General features: G+C 29.6%; 1 protein-coding gene across 1 annotated transcript in view; it reads right to left on the reverse strand.

Annotated features, from left to right (window-relative positions):
* Positions 1-23,752, reverse strand: part of LOC113555218 (growth hormone secretagogue receptor type 1-like) — a 148,093-nt gene that overhangs the window by 94,623 nt on the left and 29,718 nt on the right. The window contains exon 2 of the mRNA XM_026959603.1: positions 16,428-17,137. Coding sequence (XP_026815404.1) covers positions 16,428-16,812 — 385 coding nt within the window. The 5' untranslated portion in view covers positions 16,813-17,137. The remainder of the gene's footprint in view (positions 1-16,427; positions 17,138-23,752) is intronic.

Raw genomic sequence — 23,752 nt, forward strand, 5'->3', positions numbered from 1 at the left:
TACCTATAAGTAAAAATGGAATTTTAAAACGATAATCAAATTTTGTAGTTGCTGCATTATTACCATGACTTCAATAATACTCATCACAGCAGAGATCGTGCATATTTTATATTTAAATAATAAATATAGAACTCAATGACTGGAGTCTATTCGAAACACGTCGATGAAAAATCTAAGGAAATTAAATTTAAATTTTTATCAATTGAAAAGCACTGAAAATAATAAAATATACATGTCCGTATTCAATATGATGTATAATACTATAAAAACCACTAAAATATATATTAAATAATCATGTAAATTCTATGTTGACTATTAACATAGCAAGTAACCAAAGTGGAAGAATAAAGGGAGCAAACACTACCCGATGAGTGAAATGTATTTTAAATCTAAGAATTATCACACAAAACAAAATGTACCTCGTAGATTATTATTTACGTTCGATACGTGTTAAAAGTTAACAACAAATACAAGTACATATTTTTTAAAGACGAAATTGTAGACCATTAATTTTTCGAACGTATCCGATTTCGATTGTAATACAACACGACTATGTATTATTTTTATAGTATATAAATATAATAATATATTATATATAATAGTCGGTTGTAATAAAATGTTATTACCGCTACTGCTGTTATTATTTACGACAATTTCGGCGTATATATACTCGTAAAATATACTATGCGGCATGTGCAACTACAGGTGTGTAAAATATAACAGAATGAATTGATCGCGTCCCAATAGTCATATATATAATTTATTAATGAGATTAGTGAATTTTGCCATCACGCATTACACACTACTGCCATCAACTCGATATCGTAACAACGGCATCCCTCATCCGTTCTACCCACTGGTATTATGATTTCATAACCGCCGAGGTTATATTGTTTCTACGCAATTATTAATTTATTAAACCTTATAGATATACAACGCTATTATAAACGTTTTGATTTTAACCTCGACACGATCTTTTACAGTGAGATATATAGGGACTTATAAAATGACATTAGAATATTGTCTTCCTGAAGAGATTAAAATTTAAAAAAATATTTATTGATAATCATAACTTCACTAATTTATTTCAAGACAAAACACACGCTGTTATAGCATTAATACATACATTCAAAAACAATTTCAATTATTTCCAAGACATTTATTAAACAGGTCTTAATCATTATTAATATGTATTGTCAATCTAAAAAATACTTCTTTCTCTTAAAAAAGCTATCAATAAACTCCTTACTAAGTCTAATGTCATCTAACTTAAGCAATATGACTTATCCAAAACTATTAAATATCAAAACGTGTTGAATTCTGAAATTTTAAGTGTTGTCAATGGACACTTCTTTCTATTAAAATAACATGTCCTATACCACGCTTTACTATAAATTTTACTCGTTATATGATTTACATATAAACAGATTTTAAATATTTCATTTATTAATAAAAAAATATGAAAAATAACAATACTTTAAAAAATAATATGTGTATAATATATTATAAAAAAATATTAATAAGCAACAATAATAACTACTGTTTTCATAAAATTTTATATATTTTTATGAAGTATTATAAGGTGTAACCTTAAAAAATATTAAAAGTTTTGTTTTCAATATATGTAATTGAAATATACTTTTTTCCAAAACAATATCGGGCAGTTAATAAATTATGATAATATGGTGTATTATGAATTAAACAAGAAAAACAATCATTATTCAATAAGATAAACGAATTTTGTCTAAAATTTTCAAATTTATATAATATTTCTAAATAGGTCTTTATTACTTTTTTTAATTTCATGAAAGGGCAATGTCCGCGGTTAGAAGGAGCTATCCGTCTTCCGTAAAAACCTATTGTAGTTCATGTGCAAAGGTAATATTATATTGTTGAAGTACTACTACCTATTTGCAATTTGTAATCCGAACCAAACACAAGGTTGATTTTATTTAAATAAATAAACATAATATTTTGTCTTACTCAGTTTTTTTTTCAATTTTCGTGTTAGTTGTATATTATTATATAGTTCACATTGTTATTATATAATGTAATAATATACAATGTTACTAACGATGATGCCATAACTTACTGTAATGTCATATTGTTGTTATTTCCGATTAGATATATTTTGTGTTTCTGATATATTTGGTATAATAACACACTCTACAATACTATTAAATGTACAATAAAGATTTATTTAGCGAATAATAGCAAAACTTTATTTCCGTGTTGTGTAAGACAAAAACAACGAAATTGTACACACGTGTAACCCTGCAAAACATGGTCTCTAAAAAAGGCATCGAGAAATCAAGTCAACGATTATCGGTTTAAACATTTTAAGTCTCCAAACCGATTATTTACTGAAAATCACAACCATAATTTTATTTGATAATAAAATACTTAACGCTTACAGTGTTATAGTGTTATTAAAGTCCGTTCATAATACAATATTATTATGATAATATTACGCATATTATTATTATCATTATACCGTCTTCCACGAGATCGAGACAAAGATGACAACGACGACGACATAGCCACCGCAGTCGGACACGTGCCGAAACGTTTCTAAAGGGTGATGGGTGACCTAAATATCGTATTAAAAACAACAGCGAGTGGGAAAAGAACGATCGCGGGCGGGCAAAGGGTCTAACCAAACACGACAAGACATGCTCCACTAGCCCCAACGCGCGCCGCGATAACAGCAGCGGCTATATAACAATAATAATAATAATAATAATACACCAGAAGCAGCGGCAGAGGCCCTTCTACTCCAGAACAGGGCAAAGTTCTTTTATTATTTTTCTCCCACTCATCCGCTGCCCCCCCCCCGAATCGTGATTCCTTGGCATATTAGGCTTTATTATTGTTTTATTGTGCATTTAGTTTTCCATTTCGTTACTCTCCTTCCGGATTTATTTATCATCCCTCGCCCGCCCTTGAACCGTTCTCCGATCCTGTAAACCATACATGTATATATATATATATATATACGCGCGCGACTATATACTGTTTCACGACCGTCTCGACGAACGCCCATTCGAGTATATTGTATTACAGTTTTCTAGAACTAACATTCCGTTTGCAGTCCAAATAGTCATAATAATTGGACACAATCGTTTCGATATAGGTATAGATGTACTGGTCAGCGGTAAGGTGGCCCGCTCCGGGCTGGAAACGGCGGCCGGTTAGTCGCGTGCAGCAGCTTCATCTCGACGATTTCCTACTCACGGGGAATTGCCGACGTCTGCGGTCCAACACACGGCTCATCACGCCGACCGAACGCATAATAATAATATAGACGTAAAATAGTAGGTATTTAGGCGGAGCTGTGGCAAACGAGTTTCCATAAGAGGCGAATAATCGTCGTATTATACTATACGCATCGCGGTACACGCGCTCATGTAATAATAATCTAAATATGCACGAACTGACGTTTACAGCGTATTGACGATGTATTAAATAAAAAGGATGCTCTTTGATTTCCCGCGTCGGAAGGCTGAAATATTTTAATTTAATTTTATGCAAATCAGTAACTACATAATAACGACCATAGACGCGTTTCACGAAAATCCGATTTCGAATAATATGACAAATACAATTCATAAATAAACAGCAGTAATATAAGTATAACTATATTAACATGTTGAACGATTGTTGAGTCAAAGTTATAAATAATAATAAAAATAATATTTTAACCGAAATACGCGATAGTATATATATATATACACATAGTTTAGGAATATCGATCGTTGTGTTAAAACTGACGCTAATAATATACAATAAACTTAAAATATTTTTAAACTTCATTATATTATATTCTTTGGACTAGGATTTAAAATTTGAATATTTCGTGCATATCATATCATTATGTACAGGTGGGTATGTGTTTTGGGTACAGATTAATCAAACGGACCGCGGGACGTGAAAACTACTTTTTATATTTTGAAAGCACCGCTATAGTAGATATCGCGGCCATATATTGCAGTGCAGTCAATCGACTCGTCTACTGCAAATAGTACCAGAACCTATTCGAGAGCAACGAGACGAAATCCGCCACCGTACAATTTCTAAACGTTCATAGTTCGACGTATGATATAAAAATATACAGTGTGATTAACTGTGCATGCTTTTCCCCGTGTTTTCCTTTGATAATAAATGTATTCAAATCCCGATTTTTAGCATTTTTAAATGCTTAAAAGGACCTTATTTTAAAACTGTTGAGATTTTTATAATATTGGATTTAGTATTAAATATACTTGATCCATTTTTACTGATTACAAATGTTGATAGATTAATTATTAATAATTAAAATTTTAAGATGATTATATCATCTGATTATACTTAGTACTAATAAAAGTATACTTACTAATAAGCTACTTCTTTGAATTTTCATATTAACATTTTCAAAAAATGTATACGCTAAAAAGTTTACAAAAGAAAAGGGGTTTTTATAAAAAAAAAAAAAAGCTTGAATTTCTACAAGACACTCCTTGAATAATATTTACAAAAATCTCAAGGATTTGAAAATATAAGCTTTAAGTAGTTTTTAAACATTTCAAAAATCATATTTCGAGTAATTGCAGGATTGAGGGGGAAAAGGGATTGAGTATGAGCGACGAATCACCCTGTATATTATATAATAATATTATCAGCCTTATTATATTAAACACGTCATAAATTATTATTTTGACTTATTTACTTCGTACGGGTACTCTTATTATTATTGGTATTTGATTTGACCGTAAAAGTCTATTACTACTCCACTCGAAGACTTGTATGGGAAATCAGTTTTAGATATCATTTCAGTATCACTCCTAAACTCGTTTCAGTTGTCGCGTCGGATATTTTTTAATATATACCTATTATATACACACCACCATCACCACAACCACCAACATTACCAACACTTGTCATTATAAACGCGTACGTGTCATATTATAAAAAAACGCAATCTTATTATAGTATTCTTATATATTGTAGAATAATATTATAACTATTATATTGTGTATAATTTGCGAAAGCCGTTATGTCAAATAAAATACAATTCGATCGCGTGAGTCAGTCGTTGTAAACGATTCTTCGTGACGTGTCGAACAATAAATCAAACCATCGCATACCGCACGGCGTTCGTTCTACCCATATAAGCCCAGCCCATTGACGATCTCGTGAAAAATTTTTAGACGCGTCTATTTTTGTTTATTTCCAGTGATGGCAGCCTTCCTATAATACGTGATGTATTATTTTTCGGTCACCACCGTACCTATAATTATTGAGTTAATGTTAATGTTTTTAGAAGATCATAAAAATTTAGTTCACATAATTATCCAAAAAAAGTAATGACAAAAACAAAAAATCAACCAAAACAATTTTTTTGTTCATGAATCACATTTAGTCCACAAAAAACGGAGATTTTTAAATGAATAATACTCATTGGTTATTTCTCAAATAAAGCAATTTTATTTACATATTTTTGTTAGTCAAGTATATCCGCTATTTAAAAAATACCTCTATTTTCTAGTTCATTTAAGATAAAAAGAGCAGATAAACTAGAATAATACAAAGCTAGTGGGACTAAGCTGTACTACGGTAGTAACAAAAAAAAAAAAAAAAATCAAACAAACAAATGAAACATATTGATGACATTAATAAAAAAAAAAATTATTCATTGTATATAATTTATGTCTTACTAAATTTAAATAAGTATACCATTAAAAGCGCTTGTGTATTACGAATAATATATTATATTATTTATATTATTTTAGCTTAATATAGTCAATTTTAAAAAGTATTCCCTTGTACTCTTATCCTTAGTTGGAGTCTTTTTCCTCTTTCACAGCCATTGGAGATCTATTATTTATAATTCTTTTGTTTCAAAATAGTATTTACAATTTTAGTATTTTAAATAATAAATAAATATTATTATTATTTTTTTACGTAAACAATATTACTATACTATAATTAATCTAGATTAGTTTATCGTATTAATATTATATTTACGTTTATTACTAATTTATTAAGACTTATATATTAGACCTATATTATTATATATATATAAGAAATAAATAACTATAACTAAATGTGACCATGATGCAATCGGGTAACTTTTATATAGTTGGCACACAATAGGGCTCTCAAATTCGGGCCGTAATCGGGCATCTCCGCCACCGGAAATGTGCAGATGGTGCACAGGACGCACTCTTGATGAGCTCCAGTTAATCTACTCACTCCATAGCATACTCAAAAGCATTCACCTCGACTTTATGGACAGACTCGCATAGTGTTGTGAAATTTATGTTATATAGAGCTATATAGAGTTATTTTAAAAAAAACCGCACATAATAAAATGATTTGTATTTAAAAAATAGCCTATAGTATAGTTGCCTCTTACTCAAAAATCGTCCTGTTTCTGTGGTGACCATCCTGTATTTTACATAATATATATTATAGTAGGCGTGGGTCGTCCCTGTCGGCTCGATGTAATGTGTGCAAGGACGAATTAGGGGGCCTATATTACACTGTATATATGTATATATTATACGTCGTATGCCATGTGTGTAGTCAGCCAGTCTTTATAATCTATAATATGGTAGATACCGAAAAAAAGGTATACCGGTAAAGGAAATTTACGCACGTGCATCCATTACAATTAGGCGGACGTAACATTTTACACGTGTCCCCGTGTACCTATATATAAAATATATACTTGTGCATTGATTATTATTACTGCCTACAGCCACGACCGATTGTATCGATTATAATATTATTCGTTTTCTATACAAACGTCTTTGTGTCCGCCAGTGATTAAAGACAGTGATAAAAATCGTAGTAAAAATGATTACTTTGAAACATTTATTGTACATTTAAAAAAAAAAAAACAGTCGTGTCCAATGACCAACTCGAACTATATAATATAATATATTATTCCGTTTAACATTTAACGTTTTCCAAAATTTGCACTTAATCAGATTGCAATATATACAAAGTCCGAATAATACGCAATATCACGAGAAATCATCATGCGGCGTTTCAGACGTAATTCGGTTTTTTTCTACGCGTTTATCTAATACAATAAATTTAAACTCACTATATTATAATAAGCATAGTATACGTGATCGCGTGTACGATGCTCTCCCGCCGGGTGTTCTATATTTGAATAAGATAAACTATGATATAATAATGCTAAACTCTAATAATACAGCCTATGTACACTGTATTTTCCATGTTTACATATTATTTTATTTATATCTGTGTATATACTTTATATTTATTTACCCCAGAGGGAGTTAAAGTTTTTTAAACAAAAACAAAAATGATTCAAAAATTGTAAATATAATATTTTTATTATAATTAAAGTATGCACCTATATTCTATTGTTATGTTTGTATGGTTTTGGTACAATGGTACTGAAATAATATTATACAATCTGTATAATAATATTTTATATAGAAATATAAAAAAAAAAATCATACAAATTTTTCACTGTACATTAATATCGAAATACAGTTATAATAACGACGATGTTTTTGAGATTATGTAAATTCGTGATATTGCAAGAAAAACGATCTTTCGTGCTAAATACAATTATTATGAATATTATTTACAGAATATCACGCTAGTACAATTTTAATTTTCTGTGCAGGAATAATACAGAAAATTCAACATTTATCACATACATTTGTATGCAACTAACTTGAAATTTGAATAATAATATAACAAATTACACATTGGAAAATAATTAAATGAAAAAAACATACAATGTTTACGAGCATTTAAAAAGAGAAATGGCGTGGTAAATAAAAAAAACATTTTAATCTACGAAATTAAAACACATTAAACAATTCGTTCGGTAGAGTCTAAATCTTTGATTCCGTTTTTCAATGCTCCCATTTAATTACATATTTTTTATTTGCATTCTACTTTAATTAAAGAAGCAACCCGGAAGTCTGTAGATTATTTACTACGTTTTTTGTAGTCTACAAATCGTACCTAATAGTTGAGTGACCCACATTTATAAATAATTATATGTTAAGTCTTTTTGATACTTCCTTCTATAATAGAATTACGTGCAAAATAATGAAAATCCGTCCATTACGAGATTTTATGTTTTTCAACTTAAAGTTTAATAAATAGCAAATTACGCTTATGAAATCGGATGTTTGGTTATTTGCGGTGATTAAGCTGACATTGTCTGGAAGTCACTACAATCTGCAGTTATGTATAAAGTTTCGCGCGATTGTTTATTTCTCGCTTTATAATTCTGCTTAAGCTTAAATGTGCAGTATCTCTCTCTATTTATTATATATATATATATGAAAGAAACGATTTAGATTGAGCGAAAACAATATGTTGTTCTTCGAAAATACAATACCAAACAATACGATTTGTATAGAATTTTCGCTCGCGATTATATTATATAATTTAATGTATGTATCGGTCAAGTCATAATACGATAGTGTCATATATTTTATATTATCTTCATCCGTATAGTTTGTGAGTATTACACGATTATAATATAATATAGATATAGTATTAGGTATACAGAATGATTCAAATGTTTGGAATGATTTCAAATGACCCCCGTGTTTTCCTTTCATAATACATTTACTCAAATTTTATTTTCAGAAATTTTAAGTATACTTAAAACCCGTGTTTTAATCATTTAGATTATTTATAATATTTAAGGACGTGTTGATAGAACATTTTTTGCTTATAAACTAAAACTAACTTTTTTCCAGTAATTTTTTTGAAAATTTTAATGTATCAAAATTCGAACTAGTAGTAAAGTTGTTAAGGTATTAAACTATGTAAGCTAAAAATATTATAGCGTACTTAGATACTAAGTACGCTACAATATTCTCAAACCTCAGTACGTAAAGTTAAATAACTCAAAAGCTAATCAAATTTCGATTTAGATAAATCAATATTTTAAAAACAGTTACATATAATTAACTATTCACTGTGAAGTAAAGAGAAGAGATTCTCATTTGAAAAAATAAGTTTATTTTTTCATAAGACACTTAAAATGGTTTAACAAATTTAAGTATTAGAAATATTTTACTTAACTATATCCTTCAAAGTTTCAAAAATAAAAATTTGCATAAATTAATTATTTATGTAAAAAAAATGGGATGAGTATGCTTTGTGAATTACCGTGTATATTCGCTGAAACGAATCCATCTTAAACTGTCAAATATTAAATTTAAAACATAATATATTATGAGAAACGTTACAAAATTATAAATAACGTTTTACGTTTCAAACGGATTAAAACATATTAATATAACAGTCAAAATTTCAGGTGGATTATTGTATTTAAGGTACCTATATATTTATATCATATGGATACAAAAATGTCATTATCCTACGCTTTTTCTATTTTTTATCGACATTGATATCTTGATTTTTCTCAAGAATGCCATCATTGGATAATATTTTCACGATTTGCGCAGATGATGAATATTTTATATATAATTTATTTTTATATAGTTGAAATTGTTAAATAGTTGGGTTTTTGTTTTTACTGTAATGCAGGTTTATATGTGTGTGTGTATATTTTTTTTAGTTTTTGCAGAAAATACTTCATGCGGAATAATAATATTCAAAAACTTTTATTTTGAGAATCAACTACATTTATAGGTCTTAAATCAAACACGGATTATTGTATATTATATACATTATAAATATACCCCGCCGATTTATTAAAAATCACTTAAACAAAATATTACAAAGAAATTTAAGTTTGATAATTAAAATGATTTTGATTATGCTGAGCCTCATTTAAAATCGATTTTATAATGTGGCCGTAAGAATGTTCGATGTATGAACAATATTATAACTGCAGTACCGCTAGTACCTACATTTATATATATGTAAATATGCTGCACTTATGTTCAGAGCGACTTCAGCCGATCAACTGCTGAAGGCAATGATAATGTAATTATGGTGATATGTATATTATAACCTGCTGGTCGACCAAGTTTATCAATTATGTGCCCATATCGCATGCGCATATAATTAAAAAGAGTGGATAATGGATATTATAATGTATATTTAGGCATTCGATATAATATGCACATATAATTATATACACATAAAACTATACAAATGGACTATTATACACACATAGTTGTATGTGGTAACAGTAACAATATGCAGTTATACCGAATTGATTGTACCTTCATAAATATGAAATACACGGAGAGTTCACAAAATAAATTTCATTATAGACAAATCAACACCTATAACGAGACCAATCGTAACTCAAGATTTATAAATGTTGAGATAAATCATAGATATTATTATACTCAAATTTTAGGTAGTTTAAAATAAACTAATATGTAACGCAAGAACACCATGTACAATATAACTTTACATTCGACCACAAGAATAAAGTGTTAGTATGTATATAAGTATATATAGATACTCGTTGATATAAATTCATGTCAAATTTTTACTTATTATTTAAAGCAAAAAACCCATATTTACTTTATATTGCTGCATTTTTAATATTCATCCAAAAAATCATAGAAGTTAAAATTCAAAATAAAAGACTGCCATATTTTGATTTGTAGCATTCTTACGTTGAATAAAAACTAATCGTTGTGTAATGTGTATTGAATGCAAAAGAGTTATTGTATTGTTTCTCAAAATGTTTGGGTATAGCAGCCGATATTGTATTTGATACTGCAATATTCCATCAGTATACAATACGAAATTTTCGTAAGTAAACGATTCAACATTTTAAAATGAGGCAATCTCAGATTCACTTAAAAAATTAAGACACTAAAACTAATCAAAATTTTTGAAATTTATAGAAAAAATTACTAAATATTTTTAAATGTTATATTCATATTATAAAACATGCTTGTAAGTATTTAAGTTTTTATATCACACACGTAAACAAAAAACAATTTATAATAATCCCTTTATGAAAATTCTTGTTCGTTTAAGTTTCCCAGGTAGAACCGTATGAGCGGTTATTATTTATTTTATAATTTGTGTTTATAACCATTCTCACATATATTAAGCTTAGATGAGTTTACCTACTAAATTATTATGATATTTTTTTTATTATTATCTATAATTCAATAATACATGTTTTGAAAAACACGTGTAACTAGTTACTACTTTTCTATTTGGTACTAACTCGCTCATCAATTCACTACTTATAAATATAGACCTAAATAAGTCGTATTCGTGCTCTTTTTTAATAAAAATTAAAATAAAATGTGTTTTCTCTGCCATTTCCACAGTCGTGATTGTAAAAATGATTTACTTAAAAAGTAATTATACATTAAGTACTATTGTCTATTGTATTATCATCAGTGGCGTATTTACAACTTATTTTTTTTTGGGGGGGGATATGAAAAGTTTATTACATTATATATTTATATATATATAAATATAATAAAATTATAAAATTAAATCAAGCTTACTATTTTATTTTCTAAATCATCAATTCCTATGGGAAACCCTAGAAACCCCCCCCCCTACAACCCGTATATACGCCACTGATTATCATATTCAATCATCGGTTTTATCTCTAAAACATTTTTACTGCAGACCAAAGGACGCATTCGGTCAATTCAATAAATTTGTGGATATGTGGATAAGACATCAAAAGCACTCGGGTTAATATTAAAAATTAAAAACGAGACACATTTCCAGGGACACCCCCGTCAATTTATATCGAATATCGAAGTACAATACATTACTTGATATAATAACGACAAGCGTATTATTATAATGGACATTAGGCAATTGGCAATATATCTATGTATTGTTATATTGTGGTGACATACGCGAGTTGAATATTTTATACACGCAAGGTTTCTATCTAGTATCAATTAACATTTGTAATTTGTAAAAATAAAGTATAATAAATAAAAAAATTAAACATGATATAAACCCTACATTTTTGTAAAATACTCGTTAGAGTTTTAAATTAGGTACATAAACATTTTTATAAAAATTATCCACTAAATAGTTTACAGCGAGAAGGAAGGTGGTTCTCATTTGAGAACAAATATTTTTATCACTACAGGACACTCTTTAAGTAGTACGAAATACAAATAATCTCAAGTATTTATAAATGAGGTCATAAAGTGTACTTGAAAATTTCTAAAATTTTAATTAGAATAAATACATTATTAAAGGAAAAATAGGGGTAAGCGTACTTGGTGAATCACTTGGTATACCATATAATATATACGTGTTATATCAAAGAAACTTCAAACACCTACGCCTAGTACCCTCGTGTGTATTCGTACGATTCGATTTAACCGTCGATTTCGATTTTCAGGCGTTTGAAAAAAAAAACGAAAAATTACAGTGTCGCCGCCGCCGTCGTCGTTACTCGAGCGCAAACTTATATATATATATATATATATGTGTGTGTGTAATAAGCTAAGTATCGTGCGTCGACCAGGAAAAAGAATGTCAACTGAGAGAGCCAATATAAAAATTGTCGCAAAGATATGTGGGGGGGAAGATCGAATATATACACTGTAGGCGACGTGAACGAGTACGAGAGCGGTCGGTTAGACGAGCGATTCGTCGTTATTATCGTTCCCGTCTAATTATAAAATGCGTCTGAAACAGTGAAACGAAAAGATAATATTGTAATCGAAATCACTTGCGTAAAATAACACGCGCTGTCATTGTCGCCGTGAATCGTAGAGAGAAAGAGAGACGGAAAAATAATGAGAGAGAAATAGGATTTATGTATAAATATTGTACATTGTATACAGGGTGAACCGATGCATTTGCCGTTTATTATATTATTTCTATTGTCTATATATTATACAAAAATTTAAAAAATGCTTGCTGTGCAAACCAGAGTAATTCACTTTTTACAACTTTTCAGAATGATCAAAATATACTTTTATCGTTAGAAAATGTATTTGAAAATTATACTTATGCTTACAATTTTGAATTCTATAAAAGATGCTAGACATGACGTATGGATACTGTTTATTTGTCTTTGTACTATTTACATGTTATAAAAATGTAATGAACTTTCCCCTAAGTCTGTCTTTTTCACCACAATTATAATTATCAATTTTATTTTCCTTGAAAATTTAGTTACTTTAATATTTTAAATACAACGAAACTATATATTTGAAATTAACCAAGTTCACTAAGTTGTATAGAACGTATGCATACTACTCATTTTTATTATGTTAAACATCTGCAATATTTTCGACAATAAATAGGATAAATTCTGATAAATGTTATTCTTATAGTACCTAAAAACAAAAGCAGATTGAATCATTTTACTATAAAAATTATACTTTTATATTATGACAGACAATTATGATAACTACACATATTTTTAGATGATTGTTTCTTTATTTTACTCTGACAAAAGTGCATTGCCGAAAAAATTTTACTTGCTTGGTTTTACAGAAGTTCTTTAATTGCTATTAACTAGATGACGAGTGTGACTTTGCAGTTGTCCTGCAGTCCGCACCACTATAATGAACAACAAATGGGTGAAGGTGAAATTTCAGGAGCCAAGAATGTTGCATTAGAAAGAGGCGGTAGTAGCGTCTCTACTTGATGCTATTTTCGCCGCACGGAAGTCTCTGGCGAATTAGCTGTACTCGCAAATCCTAGTCTTCACATTATATTATTAGACACAAAAGAATTCGATTAATCAACTACCTAATAGAAATTTTATCTTTTTGTTATATGTTATATACCTACTATTTATTGTTTTGGTACACACCTACCAATTATAGTATTAATATATCAAGGTAAAACAGGAAACAGGTATAAAATATATACAGACAAGGACATCCGAGAATATGAACTATAACATTATGAACTCCGAGAGAGAAGCGATTAACAGTTTAATGTTAGTTGTAACTTATTGATGTATCATCATTGTTATAACTAAAAATATTAATGTACCCGTTGCAAACTATAATAAATATATATATATATATATATATTATTATCGTAAGTATGTGGCGGAAATGCGGCATACTAAAAACAGTATATAATTTAACGTTTATAGTGATAACTATATATTATTATATTATAATGCTTAGTCCTTCCAAGATTATTAAACATTATACATACAATTTTTTGGATAAATCAAAAAAATAAAGTGCATAATAAAATAAAATTAAGACTTATTGGTATGGCAAATAGAAGGTATTACATAATGAGAAAAATGCTTATAAGAAGTTACTATCAAGAGAAACTAAAACGAAGTTTTGTTGGTGATGAGAACGGCAAAAGACCTACATGGCATGTAGCCTAAAAATATTTGAAAAATACAATATTTGTATGTTATAAAAAAATTTATGTTACAAACTAAATAGACCTTTTCTGCTTTATTTACTTAAATAAACTATAATATTTTTCAGTTATAAGTCCATAGTCCATTCAAATTTTCAAGTGCACGCTAACTTGAGCTATAAATTGTAATCAACACGTGAAAGTTTTTTTCAGAGGCTAGTCTAATATTCCACTCGCCCACCCACCGAATATCTGATAAAGACATTTACCAACTACCTGTCATAGCTAATACTAAATTATTAATCTACCGAACCGCACATTCACCATCCTTTTATTATGTAGAAGTAATCATTACCTCTTTATCACATCACTGGGCCATTTGTTTTATATATTATACAACGGTCGCCTCAAATTTTCTCGCACAACTTCTTTTGACTTTTTGAGGTGATCACACCGAAACTGTACACCATATTATATTATTATCATACACTAAGCGTGTATGGTTTCTGGTATAATATCGTATACTTATAGTTTGACGAGAAGAATCCGGAAAATGCGAAATGTAGGTCACGCGAAGCAGCTCATTGTTTTAAAGAAAGGGCGTGTTTTTATTTTTCGTCGTAATGTACGATAAAATGTAATAGGGTAACTCGATACGATTAAACAATCGACATTTTATTTTATGCTAGGCCGACTGCTTCAGCACCATATACATATAATATAGTACATATACGCCTAATAAGATAATCGAGAGCGTGTAATATATAGGCTCGTGATCATATGTGGTGCTATAGTTATCTTTTTCAGGAGATTAGAAAGAATTTTAAAAACATTACACACCTCTCCCTCCTTATCAAACGAAAAATCAAATGATTTCTTTAATGAAATAAACTTTTTAATGCAAGTCATTATGATTATAGTTTTTAATATATACATAATTTATAACCAAAAGACATACAGAAGTTAAACTCTGACGAGCTGTTAATAGATACCTATCATAGTTTCCGAAGAAAAAAAATAATATAATGTATAAAATCTAAGATTTTTATGTAATTATGCCACTTTTGCTTTATTTCTAGAAAAACGATTAAAGTCACACTTTTCTATTTTATTTTCTTATATTTTGAGGGTGCAATTACACGTTCTGTACCCCACAATTTTCTTAAAGTATTTTGTAACATCCATGACAGTGCATATTATCCAATACAATATAAATCATAATACAATGTTATATATAAAATAATCGTTACGTGCCATATAAAAAATATTATTCTATTCAGTGGCATCACGTTACAGACGACAAGAAATCAAATTTATAGTTCATACTATAATATTATACCCCCGTCATAATATCATGTAAATTATCATTATATTATTAATTTGTACATAAAACATCTATTTTTTTCCACAGAAAAAAACCGTCCGCCGTCTTAAAAATAAACTTGAGTAGTTAGGTACACGTAAGTAGACTCAAATAAAATTTAAATTAACCATACATTAAGCATGCATTGTAAGCATGCATGTCATAGTAAATCTGTAAAAGATCTATAATACAAAATCCTACCGTCGTCGCTGATAAATAATACGAAGTGTTCCTATTGTTGTCAAACGACGAAAACGATATAGGTGATAATCGCGTTTGATCGACCAGGACACGCATGCATAAAATATTATAGATTAAAAAAAGCTATCAGCGCCAATCTTAAAAACTCGAATTTGCCTAATAGATTAATAATAGATTAACGGATCCGTATTATTAAAACGCATAGATTGAAATCATGGATTTTCTAAAGAGCAAATACTATCAAAGACATTCGCATAAATTTTCAGTAAAATCAACTTTTCAAAAAGACGCAACATTAGTGCAGTACATGTTTTTTTAGAATTGTTAATAACAATTGTCTTGAGACATGGTACTAATACTACTAACTGTGTGTAGGTTTAATTTAACATATTCTGTGATATTACCAACTTCCGAAATCAATAGCAACGAAATAGTTTTTGGTTCCGTTTGAAAAACCGAGAAAACTAAAATCGGCCTTGATAGTTCGTATAACTCTTAAGCGGCAGTATAGGTACTACGGGAGAACCGTCGACGACATGTCGGAACACACGATGCCGAAAGCTAGAGAACAGAATAAAAATAGCAAAAACGGATGTTTTAATTTACTCACATAACTCCTCGCCGAGCACCCACGTTTCTGGTCTGGAGTTGACCTCCACGAATACGGTGGGCGTGCATATGAGCAGCACCATGAGGTCGGCGATGCTCAGGTTCATCAGAAATATGTTGGTCGAGTTGCGCATGTCCTTGGACTTGAGTATGACGATCGGCACCATCATGTTGCCGACCACGCCTACGCCCAGTATGATGACACACACCACCATGCACGTGGTGCGTATGTAACCAGGGAACGACAGGTCGTCGTCGAGGAACTGAATGACACCGTTTGCGGCCGTGTCGTTGGAGGGCGCGGCACCGCCCGCCGTGTCATTGCCGCCGACCGTCAGCGGCGAGCTGTCGTTGCCGAACGCGACCACGTCCAGGGCGGAAATCATGCGTATGGCCGCGGCAGCGGTGGTGTTCGTGGTGTTGGTGTGGTTGTGGTGGTGTCGCCGTGTCGGCCGCTGTGCCTAGGTGATGCTCGACCGCAACCGGTGATGGCGGACCGTGGCCGAAAGCGTGCCGCTGCTGTCGCTGCAGCCGCTCCTCCCGCTCCTCCTCCTGCTCATACACCGCAGACAGGTCATCGGTTCACCCGCATACGGGCGACGGCTCGGCCACATCCGGATACCGTGGGGACGTCAACGCGACGACGGCCGCAGCCGTCGGCCGCCCGTCACCGACGCGGGACGGTGCTGTTGCCAGCAGCGACACTGCGCCCTGAAAATCGGCACGTTAATATTTTGTTTCGTGACCTACAGGAGTTCAGGCTAATAATATATACTTTTTAATTTAATTTTCCATAACATAACATTATTATTTAATTATACACGGAGTATTTCGATATGTAAAGATGACGTTTGGACGAATAGTTTAAGAGTTCTAAAGGTATTTAAAGTTTAAATAAGCGGAATAGCAAACCAACATTGTACGGGATTCGCACAAGAGGTGTGCAACATTACTCCACTCATCTAAACTTTAAATGAAATACTCCAGAGAATATTCTGCTTCAAAATTGAAAATATATGTGTTATCTTATAACAATTATGACGATAACAAATAATGAAAAATATATTCCTTATTTTTTACAATTATTTAAAAAAAGATAACGAATAGTTCTCGATAACAGCATGTATATCAAGAGTTTAATGATCACAGAATCCAGATGTATATGAATTTGCTTTTTTTTTCCGATGAATCTCTACTATATTATAGGTATATACGATGTATCTTGTACAATATTCGTTTCATGACGTTACAGAGATTACAAATTTGGCACCTATTTTATTTAAGTGCGCAGTTTCTAGTTTCTGTGTGGTTCTAACAATTTTAGTGACGTTTATTACGTTTGTTTAGGACGCAATTAAAATGCTAAAATTACATTATAAACAAATACTAATGTTTAAAATGTAAATTTTGATTAACAATTAGTGACAATTTATAACACATAGTTTTTCTCTTATGAATTAAGTCATCATAAACAATAAACTACAAACTATTCAAATTTATATACTAAAATAATGTAGGAAAAATTAGTATCTACAACTTACAAAAATTGCTTGCTTTCTTTTTTATTTTATTTATAATTTTTTATTTTCTAAATATTTCTATAATTTTTTTACAATGCTATCAAAATGAAACACTGGTAACATTGTTATGCGCACCATTTAAAAAAAAAACTCTCGATTGATTACATGTCTGATAGTGCTAAGCTGTTATACGATTCGTTATTTCTATTGACAAAATTAATGTATAATTTTTTGTTTTTTTTTTACTAATAATATTCAAAGATTCTTATCCTTTAGTTACGTGTATAGTATCAGACCATATAATTGTCTGTACAAGTGTTTATTTATTTTTTTTTTTTAAACTTCATATAGTTCTGAGTGTTTTGTTAATTTTAATATAAATTATCATACATTTTTTTTTATTGTTTTGTTGAATTATATATTAATGTTTGCATAAAAATTAATTATTTTTTAATAATTAAAAAAATTTTAAAAATGATATTTGACATTTTTAAATTATATGATAATATTTACTATAAGATAGGATAATTCTATTGAGTGTTATATTCGCAAAATAACTTATACCATAATATCGTTAAAAACATACTGCGAAAAATAATTACCTCGCGTGCGTCAACGAAGGTTAAGAAAATATTTAAATTGAAAACAGATTTCATTCAACGAGTACATTATTTTAAAAACCAGATGCTAATAAAATTATAATATATAATATATGTGTATATATATATATATATATTTATATATCAATATATCATTTAATTTATTGAATCTTAGAAGTTGTTCAGCGGATTTCACTATGTATACTAATTTATTGTTATAATATGGCAATTCGTGACTGTATTATATAGATACGATCGATATAATTTACTACAACCTAACACCGATTTTTAGTTTGAATTTCATACACTTAATTACATATTATATTCAAATAGGTATTATAATATGTAGTAAATCTAAAAAATTGTTGCGTGTTATAATATAAATCGCATGTGATATCAGTCGTTAGATTAATATATATCGTTGAACCGATCGATGTCACGAATTAATTATGGAGTATAGTTTCAGTGGCGTACTTCAGCTAGGGGGGGGCAACAAGGGGATTAGCCAACCAGGTCACCCTCTTCCGAGATCTTACTGTTTTTACACTTTTGAACACGGTATTTAAATATATACATCATAACTATGTTTAAAAGACATTATGTGCGAACCAAGTGTAAGACGAGACACCTTTAATATATTCAACTACTTATACTAGATCGCTGTTTTTTAATGAAACTCTTTATTTGTTTACATGATATTAAGTTAAGGGAAACATTTTTAAGTTTTAAATTTTTTCCAAGATATGAAAGTATGAAAATGTACTATCTATAAAATTAAAATAATAACAAATATATTATTGCCTATTCGTTTGGATTTACAAAATAAAACTGAATAATGTGATGAGTACATGTAGTAACATTACTATAGTAAAAAGATTCCACACACATTTTTCTTATATATACCTTAAAAATACCCGAATAATCTATAAACAGACAAAGCAAACTAATAAACTCGTTACATTCTATACGACCTTGTCTCATTACGCCCCACGTAGAATTATTATTTTCAATTGAATACTTCAAACATTTTTAATACATAAATAAAAAATATGACACAAAACAAGTCGACAGCAATATGTATAAATATATTATAAAATTATACATTATATTAATTAATTATTCTTAACATAAAACAGTAAAATATTTACACAACATTTAAAAAAAATCTGTTGAGATATTATAATTTATTGAAAAAAACTAATATTATAATGTTACGTGCATCAACTATTAGTCATCGTTGATTTATTGTCAAAGACCATCTACCTAAGTTATCTCCATAAATTATTCCAAAAATATTTTATTAGTATTAAAATCGCTGACTATAAAGAAATCAAGCTATCCCATGTTCAATCATGTTTCTCCGATTAAGAAATGCATTAATTTTGAAGCATCTTAAATTCTCATTAAATAGAAACTATATCGCTATAATTATTATTAAAAATTAAATAATATTATAAGTATACAGTTAATGAATGACATTTAAAAAAAATATGCCTATACATAAAGTAAGTAAATATTAATTTTACGCATAACACTACTGCAATTACGATATATAAAATATATAATATACGTATATGCAAAATACAAGCTTATAGATATAATTTACCGCAACGGTGCACATAGAACCAATGAATTATTACATCTTATTATTATATAATGTATATTAATATAATGTATTATACTACGTTGTTGTTAAGGTTTATAATTTAATTCTCAGTGTATTGTAATAGCGGTAGACAGTCTCTACCAACCAGTAAGTAAGGACCCATATATTATTACAAACTATACATACGCGATCAAACTTTTATCTATCCATCCCATAGTGATATTATAATGATATTACACAGTCAACATCCGTCAAATCCTCAACGGTTTCTAGGTTAGGTCAACTGTTTTAAGAAATATATTATTGTTTGTATACAGAATACACGCACAAAACGTCATATAGAATATTATTATTATTATATTATATGAGTGTGTAGTAATAACACAACGCATAATAAAAGTAAAGAACGCGCATAATAGTGTACTATGACGCCTATTATGAATACAATGTGGTCATGCAGTGACATAAATGCCATTGTGGGGCAAAAGGGGTGTTTATCGTCACCGTCATAATTTAAGCCATTCGTGCTTAACTAGTTCTTATTTTATTTTAATAAATTAATACTACAGGGCGAATCGACCCAAATTTAGTCTATTTGGGTGAATGGTTATAGGCTATATATTGTTTGAGCAAAAGAGTTTAGTAGGTTTTTAAGTTTTTAGAATAGAATAAAATAAAATCACATACAATATATATAAATTATAATAATTTATAACGAACTCTAATTTTAAAAACACATTGGTGTAGTATTAGAGTATACTAATATGACGTCAAAAAATAATAAAATAAAATAACATGTACTATGTACATTGAAGTACAAATCGTTCACACGGCTAAAAATTATTTCACTCACCCAGACAACTGCCACTCGTTGTACAAATAGCCATTATTATATATGAGATTATATTGGATTTTTGATTTACAGGAAGGCAAAAATACTATAATTTATTTTTAAAAAAAAAATAGCTCTTACAAAGTTTTCTTCAGAATTACTAAAATACATAGTGAAAACGCAGAAAATAACCGCGGATCTGAAGTAAATTAATAAATATATCTTACAATGATTGATATTTTCCTCATAATGGAGGAATCACAGTCCCAGTTAAAATGAGCGTATACCAATTATTAGAAAAAATCGTGTGCAAAATTAAATATCAAAAATACCGTCATCTGGTTGAAATGTTCATTTTGATTTAAAAACAAAAGCACATTGCAACAGTAATGGGGTCAAAGTATTTTTCACAAACTAAAAAATTACGACTCGCTCAGTGGTAAAAATACGAAAGCTTTGGTAATTTATTAAACAAACGCTAATAGTTTAGTTAAAAATCCGAACAGGGCTACTCGTCTAAAAAGTTTTTTCGCTATCCGATTTTTACGCGCTAATTTCATTACTGACGTCTTTCGGCGCTTAATTGAATATCCTTAAACAGATACAAGTATAATAATATTGCTTCACTATTTTTCGACTATTAAACATACTGCACACTGTGTATCATATAAAACTAAAAACAGCCCATCGCCAGTTTACAAGACAGCCAATTATACAACTTCAACCCTCAAGACCAGGACATAACTATTGCGATACAATCTCAAATAAAGTTCTGTGTCTTTGATTTTTACAGTATTATATAAATGTATACGTCTTGCATTCGTCTGAACCAACAACCACGAGTAATAAACGTTAAGTTGGACGCCTAAGGTGAAACTTATTGAGAAAAATTATGGACATGTTTTTAAAGAGAACATGACGTTTATAGTAAGTAAAATAATCAATGAATAAAACCAGCAAACAAATATCGCAAATAACGAATATACGCATGACTATATTGACAGTATAATATAATTATTACGATTATTGCTATATACCTACTAAAGTGTTATATTAAAGTCTAAAGGACACCCGTGGTATGCAATAAAACTGTTCAAAATAATTCCGTTAAGGTATAATTTTACGTGCAATAGGCAACTATAATAACTTATTAACGTTATCGAACCATTAACTGTATACGTTTTTATGGTAATATTTTAAACTAGAAAATACTATTATTAATTTATTTTATTATTATTAAACTTCAAATCGGCAAAATATGTAAAATTAATTTAAAACGTAAGAAATATACTCATTCTTTAAACTGTTTAATATTATTGACACATAACATATTATATTATTGTAATCATAGTTAGAATTCTATACCGAGTGATGCACCAAACATGCTCAGCCCCATTGTTTCTTCAACGATGCTCGATAAAAACTCTTTTTTACTGTAAATTATTTAGTCGATAATTTTTCTGAATAAAATATTCGCATCGAAATTCGAATGAATAGTTGTTGAGTTATTTATAATTTTGTGAACTGTGTGATGGGTTTAGAATGGTAGGAGCTATATGGTAATTTGAAAATTTTAGTAATTAATATTAATTTATCAACATTTTTAATTCGTTTAAATGGTCCAAGTATAACAAATACTTGCTCCAGTATTACGTAAATCTATATTTTATACTTTTGTAAAACCATTTGTAAAGAGCTGCTATCCTTAGTATTTTAACTTTTTAATAACTGAGAAAATACTCGTTAGAATTTTGAATTGTGTGTATCAACATTTTCAAAAAAATAAATCAATGAATAATTTAGATTAAAAATGAGGGTTTTCATTTGAAAAACAGAAGTTTGTGTCGCCGCGGAACACTTTCTTAGTGATACAAAAATATCAAGAATTTAAAACTTGATTATTAATTATATTTTACAATTAAGTCGTTATTCGTCATTAAAGAAAAAAAGGAAGTGAACCTGCTTATTACATAGATATAGATAAAACGAACCGATTGAAACGCTACAACTGATCAATTTAACAATAGAACATACTCATTTTTAATTCGTGCGGGACATTATACCGCTGCAGCTAGTCTGGCATGTATAGAGTACGTAGGTACCGCAATGTTGTCCGTCTATAAAATACTTCCATACATTACCTATACCTAGGTATAAGTTAGACCAGCCTACCATAAATATTACACGAGACATCTCGTAGACGGGTCGTAGGCAGTTACACAATATAATAATAATAATATTATACGCGTAATAATAATAATAATATAGTCGTTTTGTTTGTGTTCGCGCCGACTTCGACGATATAGGTACTCGCATTAAATCTATTATATATAATATTATTGTGTTTATTTGAAAAAAATTCCGTTTTGCGCAGTCGGATCGATGACATATGGGTACACCGCGCGCCGCATTTGTATGCGAGTGTGCGAGCAAATATTATTATAACGTCGCGATGCCGCCCACCAGTTTCTCATATTATGTTATTGCAGTTAGTGTCACACAAAACAAACCGCTCCTAATTTAATACACGCGCGCGCGCACACACACACGACGTTTATTAACAAGTGTATAATATTTCTGTTCTCCTTCTAAATAATGAAGAAAAAAAAAACCGTAAAACGCAAATTGTAGGTGATACAGGTATAATGGGTAGATGACCACGACCGACCGAACGGGTAAATACGGTTTTTGACGCGTCCGTTTATGTGCAATTTATACAGGTAGGTGGTACTGCACTACTACTATGTTGTGTTATGTTATATTATTATT

This window comes from Rhopalosiphum maidis, chromosome 2, assembly GCF_003676215.2.
Source record: "Rhopalosiphum maidis isolate BTI-1 chromosome 2, ASM367621v3, whole genome shotgun sequence".
NCBI lineage: Eukaryota > Metazoa > Arthropoda > Insecta > Hemiptera > Aphididae > Rhopalosiphum > Rhopalosiphum maidis.